Source organism: Tympanuchus pallidicinctus, unplaced genomic scaffold (assembly GCF_026119805.1).
Source record: "Tympanuchus pallidicinctus isolate F22 unplaced genomic scaffold, pur_lepc_1.0 scaffold32, whole genome shotgun sequence".
Lineage (NCBI taxonomy): Eukaryota > Metazoa > Chordata > Aves > Galliformes > Phasianidae > Tympanuchus > Tympanuchus pallidicinctus.
Window position 1 is genome coordinate 3,227,530 of NW_026294750.1, and position 20,651 is coordinate 3,248,180.

General features: G+C 47.1%; 1 protein-coding gene across 1 annotated transcript; it reads left to right on the top strand.

The window, feature by feature from the left end:
- Positions 1-130: 130 nt before the first annotated feature.
- On the top strand, positions 131-19,656 carry ELK4 (ETS transcription factor ELK4). Its single transcript, XM_052697994.1, has 5 exons — positions 131-406; positions 7,414-7,629; positions 8,943-9,866; positions 10,844-10,960; positions 11,567-19,656. The coding sequence occupies exons 2-5, from the start codon at positions 7,423-7,425 to the stop codon at positions 11,663-11,665; spliced, it is 1,347 nt and encodes a 448-aa protein (XP_052553954.1). The 5' UTR covers positions 131-406; positions 7,414-7,422; the 3' UTR covers positions 11,666-19,656.
- The last annotated feature ends 995 nt before the right edge of the window (positions 19,657-20,651 follow it).

Below are 20,651 nucleotides of genomic sequence, written 5' to 3' on the forward strand. Positions count from 1 at the left end.
CACTTCCCATAGGGCATTGCGGCGGGTGGGCGGTTCCCTCCTCCCCTATTGGTCAGCGTCGCCCCCGCTCTGCGCGGGGATTGGTCGCCGCCTTCGGACCCTCCGCGTCCCTCAGCGGAGCCGTGGGCGGAAGTGTGGCGTACGGCGGCCGCGGTGGCTCCGCGGCGTTGAGGTTGGCGCTTCGCGTCCCGCCATGTAACGCGCCGCCGCTCCCCGCCGCCTCCTCCCGTTCTACCGCACCGCTGTCCTTTGCTGCTCGCCCGGCTCCTCCCTCTCAGGGATGGGGGTCCGGCGCCCGGCCCGCCGAGGGGGCTCCCGGCCATGAAGGGCGGCGGGGGGGCCGCTCCCAGCACCTGCCCGCCGCGACGGGACCGCGACGTCCGGGGATCGGCGGGGCTCCTCCTCGGTGAGCGCTGGGGGGCTGCGGGGGGGGGGAGCGGTGCTGGGGGAGCAGCCGGCTGGGGGGGGGGGGTCAGGAAGTCGGGGAAGGAAAGCGGCGCTGCGGGGTGGGGGGAGGGGGTGTTTGGGTCCGTTTTCTGTCCCTTTTCTGTCCGACCCGCTTTGAACGCGGCTCTGGGAATCGCGGACCCGCCGTACCGTTGTGCTGTTGGGGATTCCGATGTTTGCGGTGCTGTGAGTTGAGAGGAGGCTGCAGTTCCATCCGACGCTCTGCGTTCGGGTTTTTATATTTTATCGTATATTTTTTTTTCTTTTTTTTTTCCCCCTCCCAACTCCGCCACGGTTTCCCTCAGCCTTTTCTCCTCTCCTCTCCTCGCCAGATGGGCGGATGCTGCCCACATCAATGGGTGAATCCGTGGAGAAAGTATGCAAATCCGCTGTTGCTCGTGTTATTTGCACGCCTCTTTACACCCGTCCGGCTTTACGCACCCATTACACAACGCTCACCTCCTTTGCACGGCCAAGGCTTCCTCCAACCCGCTCCGTTCTACAGCCTGCCCCATCGCACTGGGGGCCACGCAGCATCAGCTCAGCTCGGCTGCTTTGTTTTTGAAGCAGCCGCAGAGAGAACCGTAGAACTGCATGCTTTGGGTGCAGAGTTTGGTCATTAGCGTTGCTTTCTTCCCCCCCCTTAATCTGCCTGCACCAGCACAGCCCTCCCTACAAACTGCGCCGTCGTGATTTCGGCCCGCCTGTTTATTTTTAGGGTCCCAGAGCCTGTTTGGAGAGAGGAGTTGTTCCATCGTCATAGCAACCGGGCTGAGTGTATTATAAACATTATGAAAGGAAACCTTTTCCATCTTAAATGAGGCTTCCTGTCGCTAATAAGGTTAGGGTCAGCAGAATGCATGGGGACCTGTTGTTTGGGGCTCAGTGATGCGCAGGCCTGGCCAGCAGGGATGCTGTTGTGTGGTGCTATCGAAGCCAGTGTCATCTGCTGTTGGTAAACATTCCCTTCAGCCCGTTGTGGTGGCAAATAAGGAGGAAGCAAGCGTGTAATCTACTTAAAGAGGCATTTTCGTCGAAATACGTGTTTCTGTGGCTTACTCAGAAACAGTCACGTCAGTGATAGAAACCAATCACAGGCTCTGCGTTGGTTTAAGTTTGCCATTCTATTTGTCCTGAGCACGCAGCTGAGAGGTGGAGACCAGAAAATGCTCACTTGGGGGGTAGGAAGGTCTCATTTTTTTTTTTCAGACAAGGAGGTAAAATGATGAAACAAAACAGGGATGAAACAAGCAGCTCCCAAAGCTCAAAATGTTTTCTGACGCCTTGATTTCTTATAAACGCGCTGCTCAGTTTTTGAGCCAAGAGTGCAAAATGGAGTGCAGCATTTGGTTTAAGTAAATAGGACTGCTGGACTTGGAGAGGGATGAGGTGAGGGAAGCTGAGGAGCAGTGCTTATCGAGAGGACATCCTCTGGTGCTTCCTTCCCACTGCTTCCTGCCCTGAGAGCTGTGCTGCTTTTTCCTGCCAGGGCTGAGGGAGGGCTGCAACCTGTTGGAGCCTGGAGTTGTTTTCTCACTGTTCGTTTCTTATTCTAACCTGCTTTTTGTGGTCTGAATGCTCCTTGGAACGAGTTTCTATGTACTTAGTGATGGAGGCACCGATTTGGCAAGCTGCAGGTTTAAGTGAATTCCTTACATGCAGCAACTTTGGGCTTTTGGCTTTAGGAATGAAGCTACCAAGACAGCGACAGAAGGAGTTGAGGAGGCCTTGCAGTGTTTCTGGTGAGGGATGGATGCTGTTGCCAGCCCCCCCTTGGGGGAGGGAAGCTGACTTTTGGTTTTGTATGCACTAAAATTAATCGAAATTGATAAAGTGCTGAAGGTAAGAGTTGAGGTGAATCACTTTCCCAGGGGCTTGCAAGTGTTTCGTGAAAGATTTGTTGGTAATGGGGTATTTCAAGTGCTGCGCTAATGAAACTGTTGCTTGATTGTGTGTTGATGACTGCTTAATTAGGTATTTCATCAGTGATGTTGCAGCTCTTGTCCTTTTACTACAATAAAAGGAGTAGGGGGAATAGAGTGGCTATTTACTTGTTGTTTTGCCTGCAGATACCCAACTGCCTGATCTTACCTTGAGGTTAACCCTGTCTGGGCCTGTGACCTCCAGAGATCTCCTTTAATCTCAGTGCTCCGTGTTGCTTTTGTATTTGTTTGTTTGTTTTCCTGGAACAGCCATCAAAGGCCGTGTCTGAGCAGGAGTGTTTCACAACGTGACTGGGGGGAGGTTTATTGTCTGCACATTCCTCCTGTTTGCACGCCGTGGCCATCTTCAGCCATTAGAAACACTGGGGAATGGCACAGTGCAGCCCTGGCAGCTCAGCTTTCTGTCTGTGTGCAGAGCGCCCATGCAAAGCAAGGCAGCAAGTGCAGCTTCCTGTCACGACGCAAGGGCTTCGATTGCACACCTGCTGCACGTCTGACTGCACTGTCAGCACGAGATCCCAAAAACCACCTCTAACTTATAGCTGCTGTTTTATTAGAATGATTTTTGAACAGGAGCACGTGCAGAGTGGTTTCGCTCCCTCCCGGCAGATGTCTGTGCCTTGTGGTCGGTGCACGAATACGCGGCGCTGGTTTTGTTGCTGGCAATCTTTGAGCAGCATCTTTTGTGGCGTTGTCACCCGGCGGCTCTGCTGCTGCTCCAATGCTCCTCTGCCGGTCTTTGGAGATGCTGCTTCTGTGCCACTGTGTCTGGGCAGCTGTGTGGGTGCCAATGGAGTGCCTGCAGGTGATGGCTTCGCCGTGCAGGACAGCCTTCTTCCTCCCTCTCCTTTGCACTGTGTGTTGCCTGCGTGGGGGATTCTGACGAGGTTGCAGCCCTGACTGCTGTAATCAGTCCATCTGCAGAAGTCATCAGCCTGCAGCTGCTGATAAGGAAACATGCCGAGGCGAAGGATTACTCGAGCTGTTCTCAGGGCTGAGTCAAACACAGGAAATGTGCCAGAAGACCTCGAAGATGGGGGGGGGGTGAGGGTGGGATACAGACCTGCCTTGCTGGAGCTCCCCTGGGTTTCGCCTCCCTCAGGGCTGAATGCTGAAGGTTGTTCTGCAACAGTGAGTAAATCTGTGGCCGCAGCACAGATTGCCCTGTGCCACTTCCGAAGCCGTGCCACCCAGCGATCGCGCGCTGCCTGCCGCAAACGATGCGGAGCCCCGAGGCTCTGCAATCACACGGATTGTGGCATAGATGGATGGGAAGTTGCTGGAAAAGATGCATATCTCGTGTCCCAGCTCTCATGTAAACGTGAGGCTTTGTACCTTTGTCAAGGCCTCAAACAGAGCGGCAGCAACACGAGAAAGCTCCGCTTTGCAGCGCTCCTATTTAGAAAAGTGCAGCCAAATGCTGTCAGCTCCTCTGTGTACTTCAAGGGTCATCTGTAGGCGTCAGAGAAGATCTCAAGACAATAATAGTGCTCTATTTTAGCATACTCATTACAAAGTATAACTGCCCTCTGCCTCTAGCAACTATTTTTTCCTCGTACTCAAATGGTGCAGAAGTGGGAAGGCTGTTGTCATAAACAGTGCTGTTGCCTGTCTGCCTAATTCCCTCTTTGTCTTTTCATGTGAGACCTTTTTCCTTCTCCGTGGACTCTTGCAAGGCAAATAACCTTCAGCTGAAAGGCAGTTTTTCAGTGGCGTGCTTGTAATTATCAGCACAATCATCTTGAAGGAAAAGCAATCAGACAAGGAGGCCTTTTCTGCTGACGGGAGCTGTGCTGCAAACTGATGGCTTTCACGGGCAGGGCCGTGCATCTGGAAGAAGTTGAGATGTTCCATAGGAGCCAGAAGAGGAGCAGCATCTCAGCATTGTGAGACTGGGGTGCTGGGTTCCCATCCTCCTGCCCCAGCTGCAGAAGGAGGAATTGATGCTGAATGCATCCTTTGGGTTTTCTGAAGTCACAGGCAGGTCGGCTGCGCTGCTTTTAATTGTACATCTCGCCTGATGTTTTGGTTTGCTTTTACTTTCTCCCACTTCTTCCTGGAGAAGCAGCAGTTCTTTGTGTTCTCGTGCCTTATCAAGGCAAGTTTAATAAAGGTAAATTAGATGTGCCTTTGTTCATAGCACCACGTTCTCCTGTAGATGTGTTGCTCTTCCCAAGTTGCTCCAGGTCTCCGAAGGGACAGGTTGTACCTGCCCACCTGTACCACTGCTTTAGCCAGGTTGCAGGGTTATTATTTCCCTTTCTATCTAATCAGGACAAGCTCCTGGATGCATTCAGGTGTCGCTCCGTTGTTTCCTGTAGGTGTGGGCAATAAATAATGAATGAAGAGGGGCGTTCATCTGCACCACAACCTGTCTGTGCACGATGCCGTGCTGCATCCTTGATGAAATGATGGAAGGAATGGCACAGAGTGCTGAAACCTGTGACTCCAGGAGTGTTGGTAGCAGCTGGATTCATCTGATGTTTGCTGCAGTCACGGCTGTGCCCCTGGGGGAGGGGGATTCCTTCAGCCATAAGGCTGTGCTGTATGTAGAGATTGTGGTGCCAGCGAGGAGCCCTGCTGTTGTTCTGCTGCTCAGGACAACGTGGCACATTGCTCTGAAGGTGGCTTTTAACAAATCTGTCCTTCTGTTCAATCCAGGCCGTGCTGCTGTTTGTGCCAGGGGAGCACAGTCGTGTCAGCTGTGTGCATCTCAGCTCTGCTCCAGCCATAAGCCAGGCAATGATGTGACTGCAGTGAGGTTGGAGAGCTTTCCGATAATGACAGCAAAGTGCTTCTTGCTAAAGGGAAGCACAGCACTGACATTACACGGCGTTTCAATTCGGGGATGCAATCATCACAGGTTTTTAGGAGGAGAAAAAGCCTTTGCCTCCCTGATATTGTCCTGCTAATCTAATTTCTGTGTGATTGCCTCCCGTTGCATCGCTCGGCGCTGTTTGGTGCAGTGCTGCTTATGGGCCTTTGAAGCTGCTGCAGATGAACGTAGCGTGGGAATAATCACTCAACTTCATTTTCCTGCTCTTTCTCTGCTAACACTTATCACGGGTATTGACAGCTCTGTAGAATGGTAGAATCAAGTCCTTATGTCTACACAACACCCCGTGCGTGTGCATCATCCTGACAGGATAATGAGGCTGTGCTGGTGATGCTCGGTAGGAAATGGCATTGGCAAAGTGCACAGCAGAGAGCTGGAAGGGCTTTAACTCCATTCCCTGCCCCACAGCTCCGTGCTGCAGGACCAGCTCAGCAGCTGATGTCTTCTTAGAGTGCTCAGCAATTAATTTGGGCAAGCGCAGAGCTGTACTCATCAGTAATTAACGAGGAAAGCACCTTAGGCCAGCATAACTGGGTGGTGTGGGTGTCCTTCATTTTGAGATTGTTGCCTGTAATTGCAGCAATTTAACTCAGTTGATCAATGTAACATCGTGTCAGTGTGCCATCAGGCAGGTATTTGTGAAAATAGGTTAAATGCAATGGGCTCTGCCCAAAAAGAATACCTGCCCCGGGGCACCTGATTTAAAATAGGAATGCTCATCTTGTGTGAACTGTCAGCAGTAATCCTTTTTCAGGGCTGACTGGATTCTGAGGCTCTGACATGTAGACTGTTCTCTTCCTTATTTAGGGCTGGCTAAGTGCTGGGCAGTAACGAGATTGGAATAAAGGCTTTGGTAATGAGGACAAACTGGCAGTCCTGCCTGGATCTCAAACTTAGCCCTGCGTGCGCGTGGACCTCAGCAACACGGACACGAGTCCTTGCTGGGGCTGTGAGCCTTCAGAGCCTCCTCCTGCCAACAGCACTTGGTGTCTAGAGCTGCACTCACCCCAATAGGAGCCCCTGTGCCATTTGGGTTGGCCTTTATGGAGGGTTGGGGCAGGGGGAAATCCGGCAGGGCGCGCATCCAGCGTAGATCTTTGGGAAGGCTCTTATTGCAGAGCAGCCCTGTTTGTTTTTGTTACACTGGAAGACGTTGAAGCTGTACGGAGAGAAGCCACGTGTTGTGGGATAAGAGAATCCATATGGGATGCTGCATTAATCACAGAATCACAGAATCACAGAATCGTAGGGGTTGGAAGGGACCTCCAGAGATCATCGAGTCCAACCCCCCTGCCAAAGCAGGTTCCCTATAGCAGGTCGCACAGGTAATATAGTTCTAGCTGTTTTAGTTCACAGCCTGGTTTCTAATTCCTCTGTACGGACAGGATTATTGGTGTTGCACTTAAATTTTGGTGCAAGCATCACCTCATACAGGCAGATGTAGTCAGGGAATGACCTCCATCTCTGTAGTGGTGACTGTACATCCCTGACTGTACATCCCTCCTATACTGTACATCCCTGACTCTACATCCCTCCTGCAGTGCAGGAGAACTGTGCTGCAGTGACACTGGTCCTAAAAGACCTCAGCCTTGAAAACTTGAAAAGCCAAGTCAGTGCTTGAAAGGGATGATGATTGCAGAAGAAAGATGAGAGAGCAGGCTGGGGGTTGGTTGGGAGGGACGTTTGAAATGTGAACTGAAGGAAGGTTGGGTTGTTCTTCACAGTGACATCTTCAGGCAGCTGGAGGAGGAGGCTGCAGGTGAGTGGGTGAGAAAGGAGGAGGAGGTTTGATCTCACCTGGGTGCACCTGAGCTGTTCCTCAATACAACTCAGAATGGGTGAACGTGGAATAACTAAGAATTGGGGTGGTTTTCTTTTTGGGTTGGTTTTTTGTTGGGTTTTTTTTTTTTTTTTGGGTAATGACTCATTGCAACTTACCCAAAATGACCTGATTTAGTTAAATGAGGCTAAATATAACCCATGTGAAAAGGACTGACATGTGGGAGGAGACGATAGCAGTTGGCTCTCAGCCTCCCTGTTCTGCAGGGAACATCTTTCACGACTGGTGACTAATAATTTTTTACTCTTGCTGCCTTTGGAAATAACATCTCTGTGCCCTCACCCTCCTTCTAGGGAGGCGCCGAAGATGCACAGTTCCTAATCTGTTGCCTTGTCTCTGCGTTTCAGCTTACTGCTATGGACAGTGCTATCACCCTGTGGCAGTTCCTCCTCCAACTCCTGAAAGAGCCTCAGAACAAGAATATCATCTGTTGGACCTCCAATGACGGGGAGTTCAAACTGCAGCAGGCAGAGGAGGTGGCCAGACTGTGGGGAATCCGCAAGAACAAACCCAGCATGAACTATGATAAACTCAGCCGTGCTCTCAGATACTATTATGTGAAGGTAACAGAGGCCATAAATCCACCTGAAATCCTTATCCATCTTACCAGCTTCTGCCTAATGAGCTTTGTTGCCTTTTTCGTTCTCTTCAAGGGGAGAGGTGTCACTTCTGGCTCCAAGAGTTAAGTGAGGTGCACTGACTCAAGTTTAGAGGTTTTTCTTTTTCCCCTTGTTTATCCTCATGCCTGCTTCCTCCCCAGTGGTTATTTTCTAAGTTTCTGGATGGCTTTATGCAAAATTGTTTTCCTCTTTAATGTATGCCTTTGCTATCATCCTTCTGTGAGTAATATTCTCCTTTCCAACCACTGAAACCTTCTCTGTAATGATCTCTATGAAGGAGCTGTCAAAAGAGGGATTTCCAGCATGGTAGCTCACAGGTTCTTTGTTTTCATTCTTGTGTTCAGAAATGCACCTCTACTGAGGAGACTGAGTTTAGTCCAGCAGGATGAGGTGCTTCTCTTCTGAAGCTGATGTCTCTTCAAAGAACTTGTAAGAACACGAGTGGTGTCAAAAAGCTGAACCAGAACCACAGTGTGGGATTGCTGCCTTCATTTCAATAACCTTCCAGTAAGCCATTTATCCCACAACTGTTGTTATGTGGGTGTATGAGATTTAAAAAAAAAAGGCTTCTGAAGAAGCTGTCAGTTTGTGGGGTGCAGTGCTTGGAGTTTAATACTGGGCAGCACAGTTTCCTTCATCTGGCTTTGCACCATGAGGTCTCACTAATAACAACTGTACAGTAAATCAGCATCCTCTGTGGCCCAAATCATGTGTGGCATTTCGGTGAGGAGCTAAGCAAGTTTGACAGAGTTTGTGATGTTGAGATAACTGATAAGCCCACGTTCTGCTGAACGGTTCAGCTGCTTTCTTTTATTACCATCTCACTAAGAATAAGGGTGCTTTGATTTAATGTATTAGGCATCAATTCTACAAACCTTGCAAGCTTTAATCTTGTATGTTCTCCTCTCAGATTATGCTTGCAGTGCCCAGAGCAGTGACCTTAACTTCAGTGGTGGTGTCTTTGTTTCCTAGTGGATCATCTTAAGTATTTGAAACAGAATTGCTCTGCTGTCTTAGGGTTTGCTGTGGGTGCATTGAGGTCAGGTTGAGCCTCACCTGTGTGTCTGTGAGCTCTGGAAATGATACTTTGGCAGGAAAACTGAATTGCAAGAATGCAGTGTGTCAAAAACAAGAGAAAAAAGAATTTCTGTTGAAAGATGACAAACCATTGAATTCCTCAGTCTATTTTAGGCAGAGTTTGTAGCAGGAAAATGAATCTAAAGGAGGGCTGACAATACCTATCTTCTTACCCACAGAATATCATTAAAAAGGTGAACGGTAAGAAGTTTGTGTACAAGTTTGTTTCTTATCCGGAGATCTTAAAAATGGATCCACTTGTCGTGGGCCGGATGGAAGGAGAGCCTGAACTGAGCAGCTTGGCAGAGGTTAGCAGTGCTCCAAAGGACGTGGAGAGCTGTGGGAAGGAGAAGGCTCAGTCGTGTGCCAAATCCTCCAGCCGCAACGACTACATCCACTCAGGCTTGTACTCCTCTTTTACGCTGAACTCCCTGAACTCTTCCAACGTCAAACTCTTCAGGTCCATCAAGATTGAGAATCCGGCTGAGAAACTGACAGAGAAGAAAGCTGCTCAGGATCCAACGCCGTCTGTCATCAAGTTTGTCACCATGCCCTCCAAAAAGCCTTCGTCCGTCCCCCTGGTCGCCACCACTTCAACAGTCTCTGCTACATCCACTGCTTCTGCCACCTCGACTGCATCCTCCCTTCCCATGGGATCAGAAGAAACTCTGCAGACCTTGGAGACTCTCGTTCTCCCCAAGTTAACTATCCCTGAAGCTCCAGCACCTTTGCCAAACTTGACCACCAGCTTTACCCCAACTCCACCTGTATCCTCTGTTTCTCCCGTTCTGCAAGTTCCTTCCACCCCCCCATCGCCGCCCCTGAGTTCTAATCCTGACCTGGACATTGACACGGACATAGAATCAGTGGCTTCTCAGCAGCTGGAGCAGGCTCAGAGCCTTCAGCATCAATCCCCAGAGCCCAAAGAGCAGGATTCATCTGTTCTGGAGAAGGAATTTGCCAATCACCTCTCCAGATCTAAAAAACCCAAAGGGCTGGAGTTGGCTCCTACTCTCGTCATTACAGGCAGCGATCCAAGTCCATTGGGAATACTGAGCCCTTCCCTCCCCACTGCCTCTCTTACTCCAGCACTTTTCTCCCAGGTAATTCCCCCACCTCCTTTATTTTTTTTTAAAGTGACAGTAGTGGTTCTGTTACACTGTAAGGCAGTAAGGGAGGGCAGATGAACCAAACCAGCACTGTAAGGATCCTTTGTAAGCGTTCCAGAGTGACACTGAATTATTTCCAAAGCACTTCGGGCTCGTTCTGAAATCCTTCAGGTTGATTCTGAAATTCCTTTAAAAACAGGTGTGTGTTCAGCAATGTTCTTTCACTTGATTTAGTAGCCGTTAAAACCATAATAATGTGATTTAATGTGATGACAATGGCTGCAGAATTTGGTTGTTCTCAGCGCGTGGGAAAGGAAAGCTTTTGTTCCTCATGGAAAATTTGGAAGAGAACTGAATCCAACTATGCTGTTATATTGTTCTGTATACATTTAATCTCCTTCCTGTAATAAATTGGAGTTAAACTGCAGGGAAACTGCTGATAGAAAATTGAAATGGCTGAAGACAGGAGAAAAACAGCGTGCAGTTGCACTTTTGGAACCCTTCAAAGTGTTTGGCTTGTAAACCTGGAGCATCCAGAGCATTCAGAAGCTGGGTGTGCATTTCTTTTGTTGTAGCTTACGTCCCCCATGTCACTCAGTCCATGTGTGTGTGCCCGCTCTGCTCGTTTTAGATTCATAAGCTGAGTTCTCCAAAGTCACTTGCAGGTGCTGTATATGAATTGCAGGAGGAGGCAATTTGCTGTAGGTTACAGCAGGATTTGGCAGCTGCAGGGAGGAAAGGGCCAGTTGCTAAGAAAGGGGAGGGAAAACTGATGGCTGCTGCTGCTGTGGTGGGGTTTGAAGGGAAGAGGAGGAGATGGGAGGAGGCAGAAGGAGAGAATGGGAGTTCCTAAAATGGGATCCAGCCCTCTGCAGCTGGAGGAGCTGGATGACTGTGGCCAGATTTACATATGCAGTGCATTACTCCAAGTGCAGCTTTCACACGACTGACTGTCTTTGTGTGTTTTGCAGACTCCCATCTTGCTGACCCCAAGTCCCTTGCTCTCCAGTATTCATTTCTGGAGTACCCTCAGCCCAGTTGCTCCTCTCAGTCCTGCAAGGTTGCAAGGTGCTAATACTCTCTTTCAGGTAAGTTCCAGCAAGTTCAGCCCATCTCTGAGCCATACTTGTCAGTGCTTTCTTCAGAAGACCTGTAGGGATCTGTTAGCCCAAGAATCTGATGGCAAGTTTGGGCAGTAATATTTGCTGTTTAATAAGGTGAGGCAGTTAAGTAGTAGGCATTTCATGATATGTCATGAAATATGTCATGCTCTGGTTGCTCAGTCTTTCCAAGTTTGAAGTACTAAAAAGTTTCCTTTCATTCAAGGGATCTTTTTGTACCTGGTGCCCTTTTCTCTGCAAACAGCTGATAATTGTTTGAAGAACAACGTAGGACTCAGTTTCCCAACAACCTATATAAAGTCATTTTCTTGTGATATGACTAATTTAGGACATGGGCAGCGCTCAGTGCAGAGGCTGCAGTCTGTGTCCCTCCTGCAGCACTGGCTGTAATAGCTGGGGTTGTGCAATCTGTGGTGTGGTGGCATTTAAAAAGTAATTAGTCGGGGGAAGACAGGAAGATTCTTTGAAAGGTTTTTTTGTTTGTTTGTTTCCTGGGGAGCTTCTTTATGCACGGTTAGGGAGGAACATTGAATTAAAATGCCCTTTCTCAACCACTTTTGTTTTGTCTCTTAGTTTCCATCAGTGCTGAACAGTCACGGCCCATTCACACTGTCTGGACTGGATGGACCCTCTACCCCTGGCCCATTTTCCCCTGATCTGCAGAAGACATAGCACACGAACTGGTGGAAAGGACATATTGGCAAGCAAGGAAAAGAGATGACACTTATATTTAACCACGATTTTTGTAACAGAGCGATTTATAATTCCACAGAGATTATCAGCAGTCATAATTTTTGCCATTCCCAGATAAAATGCCTTTTTTTGCAAAATTCCTGTTTTTTGAAGACCCAGATTGGTAATGTTTATGCAAATGCCTTAATAGGAGCTGAAGCTCCGGTCTCTTCCCTCCTTGGTGTGAAGACTTCACTATGGTTAAAGGGAGTTTCAATTGGTGTTGCAGTAACTGAGTCTGCACTGTTTGCAGTCAATAGTATCAGAGAAGTCTTTTCTCTGTGACTCTTGGAAAACCTCTGTTCTTCTGCTTCCTGTGCTTGGCAAGAAGAAATTTAATCACGATTGAAGCTGGCATTGCAGGAAATGCTTGGGAAAGGAGTGTGTGCGTGCACTCAGCTTTGCCTTGGGGCCTGATAACTTCTGCAGCAGCAAAACAGCCCGCATCTTATCTGCTGTAAAAACATCTTGTCTCTTTGCAGGTAGCAATTTTCAAGGCATGCTCCATGGTTGTGTTTCTGAGATGTGGACAATTTCTCAATGACACTGCATGCAGGCAGCCCAGCCTTGCAGTGCTTGGCTCCTGGATGCTTCCGAGCCCTCCTTCAGCGAGGGGGCAAAGCCTGGAGACAAACAAATGGTGGGATCGGTTCTTTTCAGTTGTCAGAAAGGTTGAATGCTGAAGTCCAAACATTTCTTGTGCCGGAGACCTGTAATCTCACTGCTGGAAGATGAGCAGAATGGTGGATTTGACGTGAGGTGCTGAGGGTTTATCTGCGACGTGAGGTTGCTGCCTGATGCCGCGTTCTCAGCCCCAAGCAGTGGGTGAGAACGCCGATGTCTGAGTGTTTTTACTGTTGTTTTTTATCCCACAGTTTGAAGTGGAGAAGCTTTTCCCAGCTCTTCTCTCGAGTTTGGCTTTAAATCTATGGCTTTTTTTGTATTATTATTCGAGGAAGCACTCAGACCCTGAGAAAGTTGGGCTTAATGTGTACCGCTAGCTGACAGAGGTACCAGGGGTATCCGCCTCACTGTAAATTTGCACTTGCTTTTCTTTCCTTGGTGGCCACGTGTGTGTGAATTAATACAAGACGAGTTTCCAGAGCCATGTGAAACACTGATGACATTTTTTAATTAGATTTTTAAACCTCAGGAGGCCTTTTGAGAGAATGGAGGAATGAAAGAAGAGGGACTTGCCCTCGCAGATGGGAGGTCTCAGTCTGTGCCCTTCTGCTTTGGGGCATCTGCTGTCAGGCAGCAACTTCCGTTTGCCACTCACGTTGTGAGCTGAGTGACATAAGATAATCTTGATAAAACACCATCTAGAAAACAGATTGAGGCCGTCTCCTTCCTTTGGTGTCCCCAGTGGCTGGCTGTGAAGGTTTAATGAGCAGAGGAAGGCTGTACCTTAACAGCACGAGGAGCTGGCAGTGTGCTTCTTGCATAGCACACCCGTTTGATGGAGAAACGGTGAGCTCAGGCTTGCCACAGTTTTCCTTTTGCCACTTTTGCAGACTGAATTCACTTTAAAGCATACGTATGACAATACCCAGGACTTAACTTACTGCAGTGACGTTCTCTCTATATTCTAGCGTTGAATAAACCACTTTGTATGTTTCTGATGCAGCACCCTCGACACGAGTGGGTGTAATGGAGTTGCTTTTTGGGCATTGTTCATCCAGAAAGTCCTCTGCCAAGTGGGAGAAAAGAGCGTGCCTATTTCAGGTGCTGGTAGCAGGGAGTGAGCTCGTGTAATGAACTGTCTTCCTGTTGAGTTTCATTGGAGGAGTGATACTGCTTTGCATTTAGACATCAGCAGATACAGGATAAAGTTCCTGTGCCGGTGGCTCTTAAAATGACAATGTGCAATATTGACTTTTTTTTTTTTTTAAAATGCAGAGAGAAACCTGCAGATCATAAAATTAAGAGCAGGCATGTGGAATTTTCTGGTTTGCATGATAGCTTATGAGTTTGCTCTAGAAAATATATATAGCTATGTATAAATAGCAGCACTTTTAATGGCTGTTTTAGGTTGGCCAATGTTATGCCCAATGTGTGTGTGGATTTGAGAGCAACATTGCAGACTAGGATTAGAGTTTAAAAATGACTAATGAGCACTAAAGACTTGCAATTTAATTGCTTCCCTTTCCTTGTCCCCTATGGAGAAAAGCCAAGTTTTAGTTTAGAAGTTGTGTATGTGCACACGTGCACTTAATTTTTTTTGTGAACTGTATCACTTTCAGCATAGATATGCAAGAGAACCAAATGCTAACTAATAGAGCTTGTCAGTTTTTGCTTGGCCTAGTTTCATGCTGTTCTCCAAGTAGCTGCAGCAGATTGCACTGCCATAGCTGTGAGATGCACGCTCACCTTCAGGAACACCTTCTTTAGGGAAAGCTGCTATGAAAGTGCAGCCTCTCTGTATTTCAGCCTGGTAGTGTCCAAATTCCTGACAGGTGATGTGAGAGGATGATTACTTTTGCTTAGGCACCTGCCTTGGAAAACAGGAGTCCCCTACGGGGTTGTAACCTCAGGAGGCAGTTGGGAAAGCAAACTGTAAGTCTGGGCACGGGGAGAGAGGCTTGCTGACGTTTTCCCCACTTCAGGTCACTTAAGATAATACCTAATATTGTATATATGCTGCCTCATTAAGCAGACGTTTATTAATAAGCATAGAACTGCCAGCTTTTTTGGATCACATTCCTCAGAGCTCGGTGATGTGACTTGCTGGTGCTCTACTGGCTCACTTCAGGAGCAGTTTGCAGCTCATTGCAACTTGTTTTTAGTATAGGGAAGGTGGGGTTAGTATAGGCTCTTCTTTAATTATCACGTTAGCAGTTTGTAATATGGGTATAGTACCATGTTGGTTTAAAAAATAGTGCAGCATTACAGAGACGTTGTGTTACATTGCAATTCATGTTGCTGAAGTAACTGCGGTATTGTTGAATGCTTTGATAGTATTTGCATTGGTTAATTCATAGGTGGTGGTAGAATTAGACTGGATGAGCATGGAAGCTGAACATCTGTCTTGCTTCTGGAAATCTCTTTTAAATGTCACTGCTGCTGTATAATGGCACTGCAGAGTTGCAAAGCTTGCGCTGCTGTCTGTGCTATGTCTGTCTTTTTTGAGAACCTGAACCATCAGGATGCCACTAGCTGCAAGCAGACAATCCATGGAAAGCAGAATTGTGCAGATCATCCCTTGCAGTTATACAACGTTCCCTGTTCCACCTTCCTGTTTTCAGACAACGGGATCCCAGTGATGGGGGGCGGTGGAAGAAAGCTTTTTCCTTAACAGAGTGGAATCCCAGAGCCTTGTTTCAGGATTCTGTCCTCAGCATTGCTGGCTGGCTGTAGTTCCCATGCAGTGCCTTTGGCACATTGCATTCTGCAGGTCAGGAAGTGATGAAACTCCTCAAATTTGGGAGTTCACTGTGTTCCCTCAGCGTGTCCTAAGGCTTCAGTGCACCCTTGCTCGAAAGGAGTGTGTGTGCTATCACAGGAAAGGCTTTGGCTGGTCAGTAGTTTGGGATACGTTTCTCCCCATAGTTTTTTCAGGCCCTGGATATCTAGCAGATGGATTCTTCTTGTTTTTGATAGTGTTCATTTTAACCACAAATGAGGGCTGTTTTTGTGCATATCTTCCACCACGAAGCGCTGCATGATGTCAGATCCCCCATCCCCTGTGACTTCAACTTGGGTGCAAGAATTTCAGCAGCTTGGGACTGGGTGGCAGAGCTGGCCTGGCCCACCCAGACAGCTCCAAGGTAAGCATTGGGTTCAGAGTTCTGCTCCACTTCTGTAGCATTTTCCTTGCGCTGGGTTTGGAGCCCATAGAACTGACAGTCTGTTGGCCACCCGTGGTTTATCAGTGTATTTTTTAGTTAATTTTTGCTACTGTTTTATAGCTTTTTGTTGTTGTATTTACTCATATTTTACTCCACCACTTAACCTCTTCCATTTTGAACGCGTGTTTGTTTACAAGACACATCTCAGTGTTGTTATCAAGATGCTATCTTGGTATTGTCAGCTATGAAATAAACTACATCAGTAGTTAAGGGACGTTGTCAGAATGGCCAGATGCTTTGAAACTCAATGTGTGAGTTTGGGGTGTCTGTAACAACGTTGTTCTGTTTTGTTCCTTAGTTCACCTGTGTAGGAAATAGATTGATCTTCTGGTCCTGGGTGTGGGTGGTTTATTTTGTCTGACCAGTTTTGGAGCATCTTATTGCAGACAGGCAGCCTGAGCCTCACAGGATTTATGCTCAGCAGATCAATTGAAAATCCAATGAAAATCAGATGAAAATCCATTTAAAATTGCAGTCGTGTTCCTTAAAAAGCTATTTGGGGTGCTGTAAGGAGGGGTGGTACATCTTGTCTAAACAGGAATTTTTGTGGCTTGATTTGAGTTTAATTAAGCAGTAATTGACAATGGCTGCTGTTTAGTCTGAACAGTGTTAGCAAATCTGCTTAATGTGGAGCCTTTGGCGACTGCCATCAAGTTGAGTGGCAGTGAATATGTGCCGTGCTAAAGTTGATCTGCTGAAATCAGAGGCTGTCAGATGAAGATTAAAAGATAAAACGTGGTGACAGTTGTTTTACACAGTTCTTTGGGGCTGTTCCTGCCAAAGGCTTTTTCCTGGATTGACATCTGCGGACGCCGCGTTCCACTTGGAGTGAGCAAAGCCTATGGACTCTGCAGGAGCCTCACCAAGCAGGTTCCAAACAGAGAAATATTCCTGAAAATAGAAGTGAATCTTTTCTCTGTGGCTGGCTTTTAGTCCTAAGGATGCAATCTGAGGGCAGCAAAGCTGCACTAATGGCAGTGCTGCGTTGTTTCTGTGTTGTGCATCACTGTTGGACCTTCTGCTCAGATTCCCTGACTGTCCTGGTGCTGCCTGAAGCAGGAGGAGAGTGTTGGTTTTGGGTCTCTGGTAGGTCTAGAACTGAGGAGTGTTGTTCTTGATTTGTGCAAAGAACAAACAGACGTAAGGGAGAAGATGTTCAGTGCAGGAAGTTGGCTCTTTCTGGAGGATGCTGCTTTGCTGACTGTCACCATCCTTGTTTTGTTTGTTCCTTTCCCCCCCAAAAAGTGACTTTCAGGATAAGAAAGCTGGGCAGGGCCCCATGCTTCTGCTTGGATGTGCATGCTGATGTATTTCCCTTTGCAGACAGCAAGACGTCAGGTTCATATAAACTATTCTACCAAACACAGGAGAACTGATTAGAATTGATTTTCATTTCCCCTCCCCTTCCAAAGAATGTTGTAGAAGACTTTAATTGCAGAGCCGTCGCTGGCATCTAATTAAAAAAGCAAACTTGTACAGCTTGTTTCCTCTCTGCATTGTTTCCACCCAGCTCTCTCCATACAAACATACGTGTGCACACCTATTCACTGCCAGGGGACGTGTGCTCAGGATGCAGTGCAGCTTCCAGGTTTGTGCACTCAGAGCAAACACTGCACGATGCAGTTGCCACTTGTAAAACGTTCTGCACGTGCTGTGGATGCCTTTGGGGGGCTGTTCTTTTTTCTCTTGGAAACAGATTGGTTGTAGCACAGTGTGGGCTGAGGTTTGCCAAAGGTTCTTTTTCAATGCGTTGTTGTATGCCGCATCTTCCTGGGAAAAGAAATGTCTTCAATGCATCTTTGACCAGATTTATGTGCACGGAACAAAAATTGAGGCTTTTTTATTTTATTTTATTTTTCATCTTCCTAAAACTTTCTCTCTTGAGGCCAGAAGGTTGTAATGGTCAGCATTTGGAAAACAGGGGTCTCGTAATGGAGGCACGGATCCGACTGTCAGCAGTGCAGGGAGGTTGCAAAGCACTGCTTGGAGCCCACGTCCTCGAGCAGTACGTGCAGCAGTGCTGTGTACCAATAACTGGAAGCTGTTTTTTGTTTTCTTTTCCTTATTTTCTGGAACACAGGGAGGAAGGTGGTGAAGATGGGCTCTGCATGGATCCTGGTGTGTGCTGTGTGCCGGGGTGCAATACCTGGGTGTGCTCTGGGCTCCTCGAGCTGTGCTGTGGGTTGTTTTGGCAAGCATGTCTTAACTCTTCAGGCTTTGGAACTGCTTTAGGGAATTGTGTTGACTTTTTGTTCTGCTGTTGTTCAGTTGCACAGAGTTTTATATATATGATGTACTGGTTTTTAACGTTAATTCTCCGTGAACAGGGTTGAGATTATTCATTGTAGTTTAAAAAAAAGAAAAAAAGAAAAAAAAAAAAACCAACGACAAAAAATGTATTCTAAAACTCCCTTTGAAAATCTTGTTTGTATCCTGTTGCAGTGTTACCAGATGGCCTTATGTACGTCACAGTGTTTTGTGATAAGTACAGTAGCACATTTAATGCTTATCTCCCCCAACCCCTCTGTTTTTATAGCTGAGAAGTGTATTCTTAATAATAGAGATGGAATAAATAGGGAAGCTCAAGTGACACGCATAGTGAAGATAGTGGTTGTCTCCTGTCATGCATATGAGGACAGCTGGAATCAATCTGAGGCTGAACAGGGGAGGTAACCAGCATGGGGCTTTGGCTTGGGACTGCTGAGAACACAGAGCACGCTGATGGCAGACAGCTCTTGTGTGCCACTTGTAACACAGGAAAGGTCCATTGGCTGCAGCAGAGCTGCTGTGAGTTGCAGCAGCTGAGGATCTGCTCCTTGCAGCTTTCTGCCTGTGGCTCAGCTGGAGCCAGGGAGCAAAGCATGAGCTGAACAGGAAAGACTTTAAGCAACCAGATCAGCAGTGGTGCTGGTTGGCAGTTGTTCTGTTTCTTTTTCAAGTGCACATCTGTTTTGGAAAGCAATTTTTCTGATGCCTTTGGTGCTGCTCCTCGAGTGGCTTCTTCAGGTTAACCTGGGCTCTGTGCAGATCAGCACAGTGATGTCTGCGGTATTTTTCATGCTCCTGCAGCTCTGACTCTTCTGCTTGGGGCAGATTGAGGAGACAACCACATCAGCTTAACTCTGTAAGTGGATCCTCTCTTGTTTTCCTGTGATTTAGAACAAACATCAGTGGTAAAAATGATACGAAGTCAGCAGATGACGTTTTCAGTTACTCTTTCCAGAACAGAATTGCATTGGGTACACGTGTCTAGTGCCAAGCCAAGAGGCAAAGTTATGTCATAGCAAACATCTGTGTGCTTCCTTCCTTGGAGATTCATCCTAGGCCTGGAGGTTGGAGACAGCAATGGCCTTGCACTGCTTTGCTGCTCTGGTTAGAGTTGGGAGAGAGTAGCTTCTCAGTCTTTCTTACTTCAGAAAAATAATACCTTATAATAAGAGTATCTTAATGCCATTGTGTTTAAAAAATAAGATGCTGGTATGTAATGCAAGTACATAAATAGCCAAAGTTTTCAGTAATTGTTCAGTGTTACTAAATTTGCTTTTATTTAACCTTCCAAGGTAACATATTAGGAAGACCTTCAGCGTGTTGGGAGAAACAAACAAAAAGCCTGGTCAACTTAATCCATGTCCATATGCAGTTCTTTGAACACATTTCAGGTTTGGCTGCGATTCGGAGGGCGAAGTTGTGAGATGCAAAACGTGTTTTGGAGGAAGTGCACTGTAATGACTTCAAAGTGACTCGTGCTGCTTTTACCGAGCGGCGTATTGGCAGTTTTTATTCAAACATAATGAAGGTCTTTCCTGAGGAATCAGGTGACTTTTCTATTGCTTCAATTTTTGTGCAAAAAAAATAATTAAAAAAAAAAAATCCATGTATTGCAATTTTTTTTTTTTAATAGGGTGGGAATAGTTAAAGAAAACTATTTTATGTAAGAACTGACAGAGAGATTTGCTTTGTATAATGCAAGCTGGCTTTAAAAAAGCATTGTAGCAAATTATTCAAGTCAATCATATGTTAATAGTTATGTGCAACCAGACATGCAAAACAATTGTATTTTTTTAAATAAATATTTTTAACAAAGTTCCTGATCTTTTGGCTGTTTGGTTTTTTTCCTTTCAGTGGAGGAAACTGAAAGTTACAGCTGTGGGGCAGTGTGCTCCGTGCTAATGACTGTGCTAATGAGTTGATCAGACCTTCAGCTAACCTGTCTTGTTCACAGAGGCAGAGGATCCCACACGTTTTGCTTGAATGGAGACGGGGCTGCTGGTGCCAGCTTTGCAGTGCCAGACTCTTTTTGGGCCAGCTCAGCTACCTGCACCTCCTGCTGAAGATCTTTTGGTGAGTGGCTGCTTTCTGTATGCAGCGATAAAGGCAAAGTGGGAGTTGGAGTTGCAAAGTGTGCCTTAACCAAAAGAAGCTACAGCAGGGGGAGATTCAGGCTGGACATGAGGAAGTATTACTGTTCAGAAAGGGTGGTCAGGCACTGCAATGGATGCTCAGGGAGGTGGTGGAGTCACCCACCATGGGGGTGTTCAAGGAAAGGCTGGATGCTGTGTTGAGGGACATGGTTTAGTAGGAGCTATTGGGAATAGGTGAACGGTTGGACTGGGTGATCTTTTAGGTCTTTTCCAACCTTGGGGATTCTATGATTCTAAGCACTGCTCTGAAAATAGCAGTTAGCTAGGTGCCACCCATCTGCAAAGCCACGCTCAGCTACTTATTTTTGTTAATTAGCTGCCAGCACTTGGCACGATGTCTTTCGAAACGAACTTTCTCAGTTTATTGTTCCATGCTCGTTTCCTCTACAGCAACGGAGAGAATGCTCTCACAGGGGGAGGAGCTTTAGTAATGACAGGTTTTTGGTTTTCGGTTTTTTTCCTACCGCTGGGTTTTGTAGTTCACCCCTTATTTTTCATCCCAGCTCTGTCGAGGAGAGCAACAGTGACATCCTGTGGCTCTGGAGAAGAATTACTGCTCTGGGTGCCAACGAGAAGGGCTCCTGAAGCACAGCCGTGTGTTAAGGGCAGGTCAGCAAGACTCCCCTTCAGAGAGGCTTTCTGCAGAAGGTAGTGATG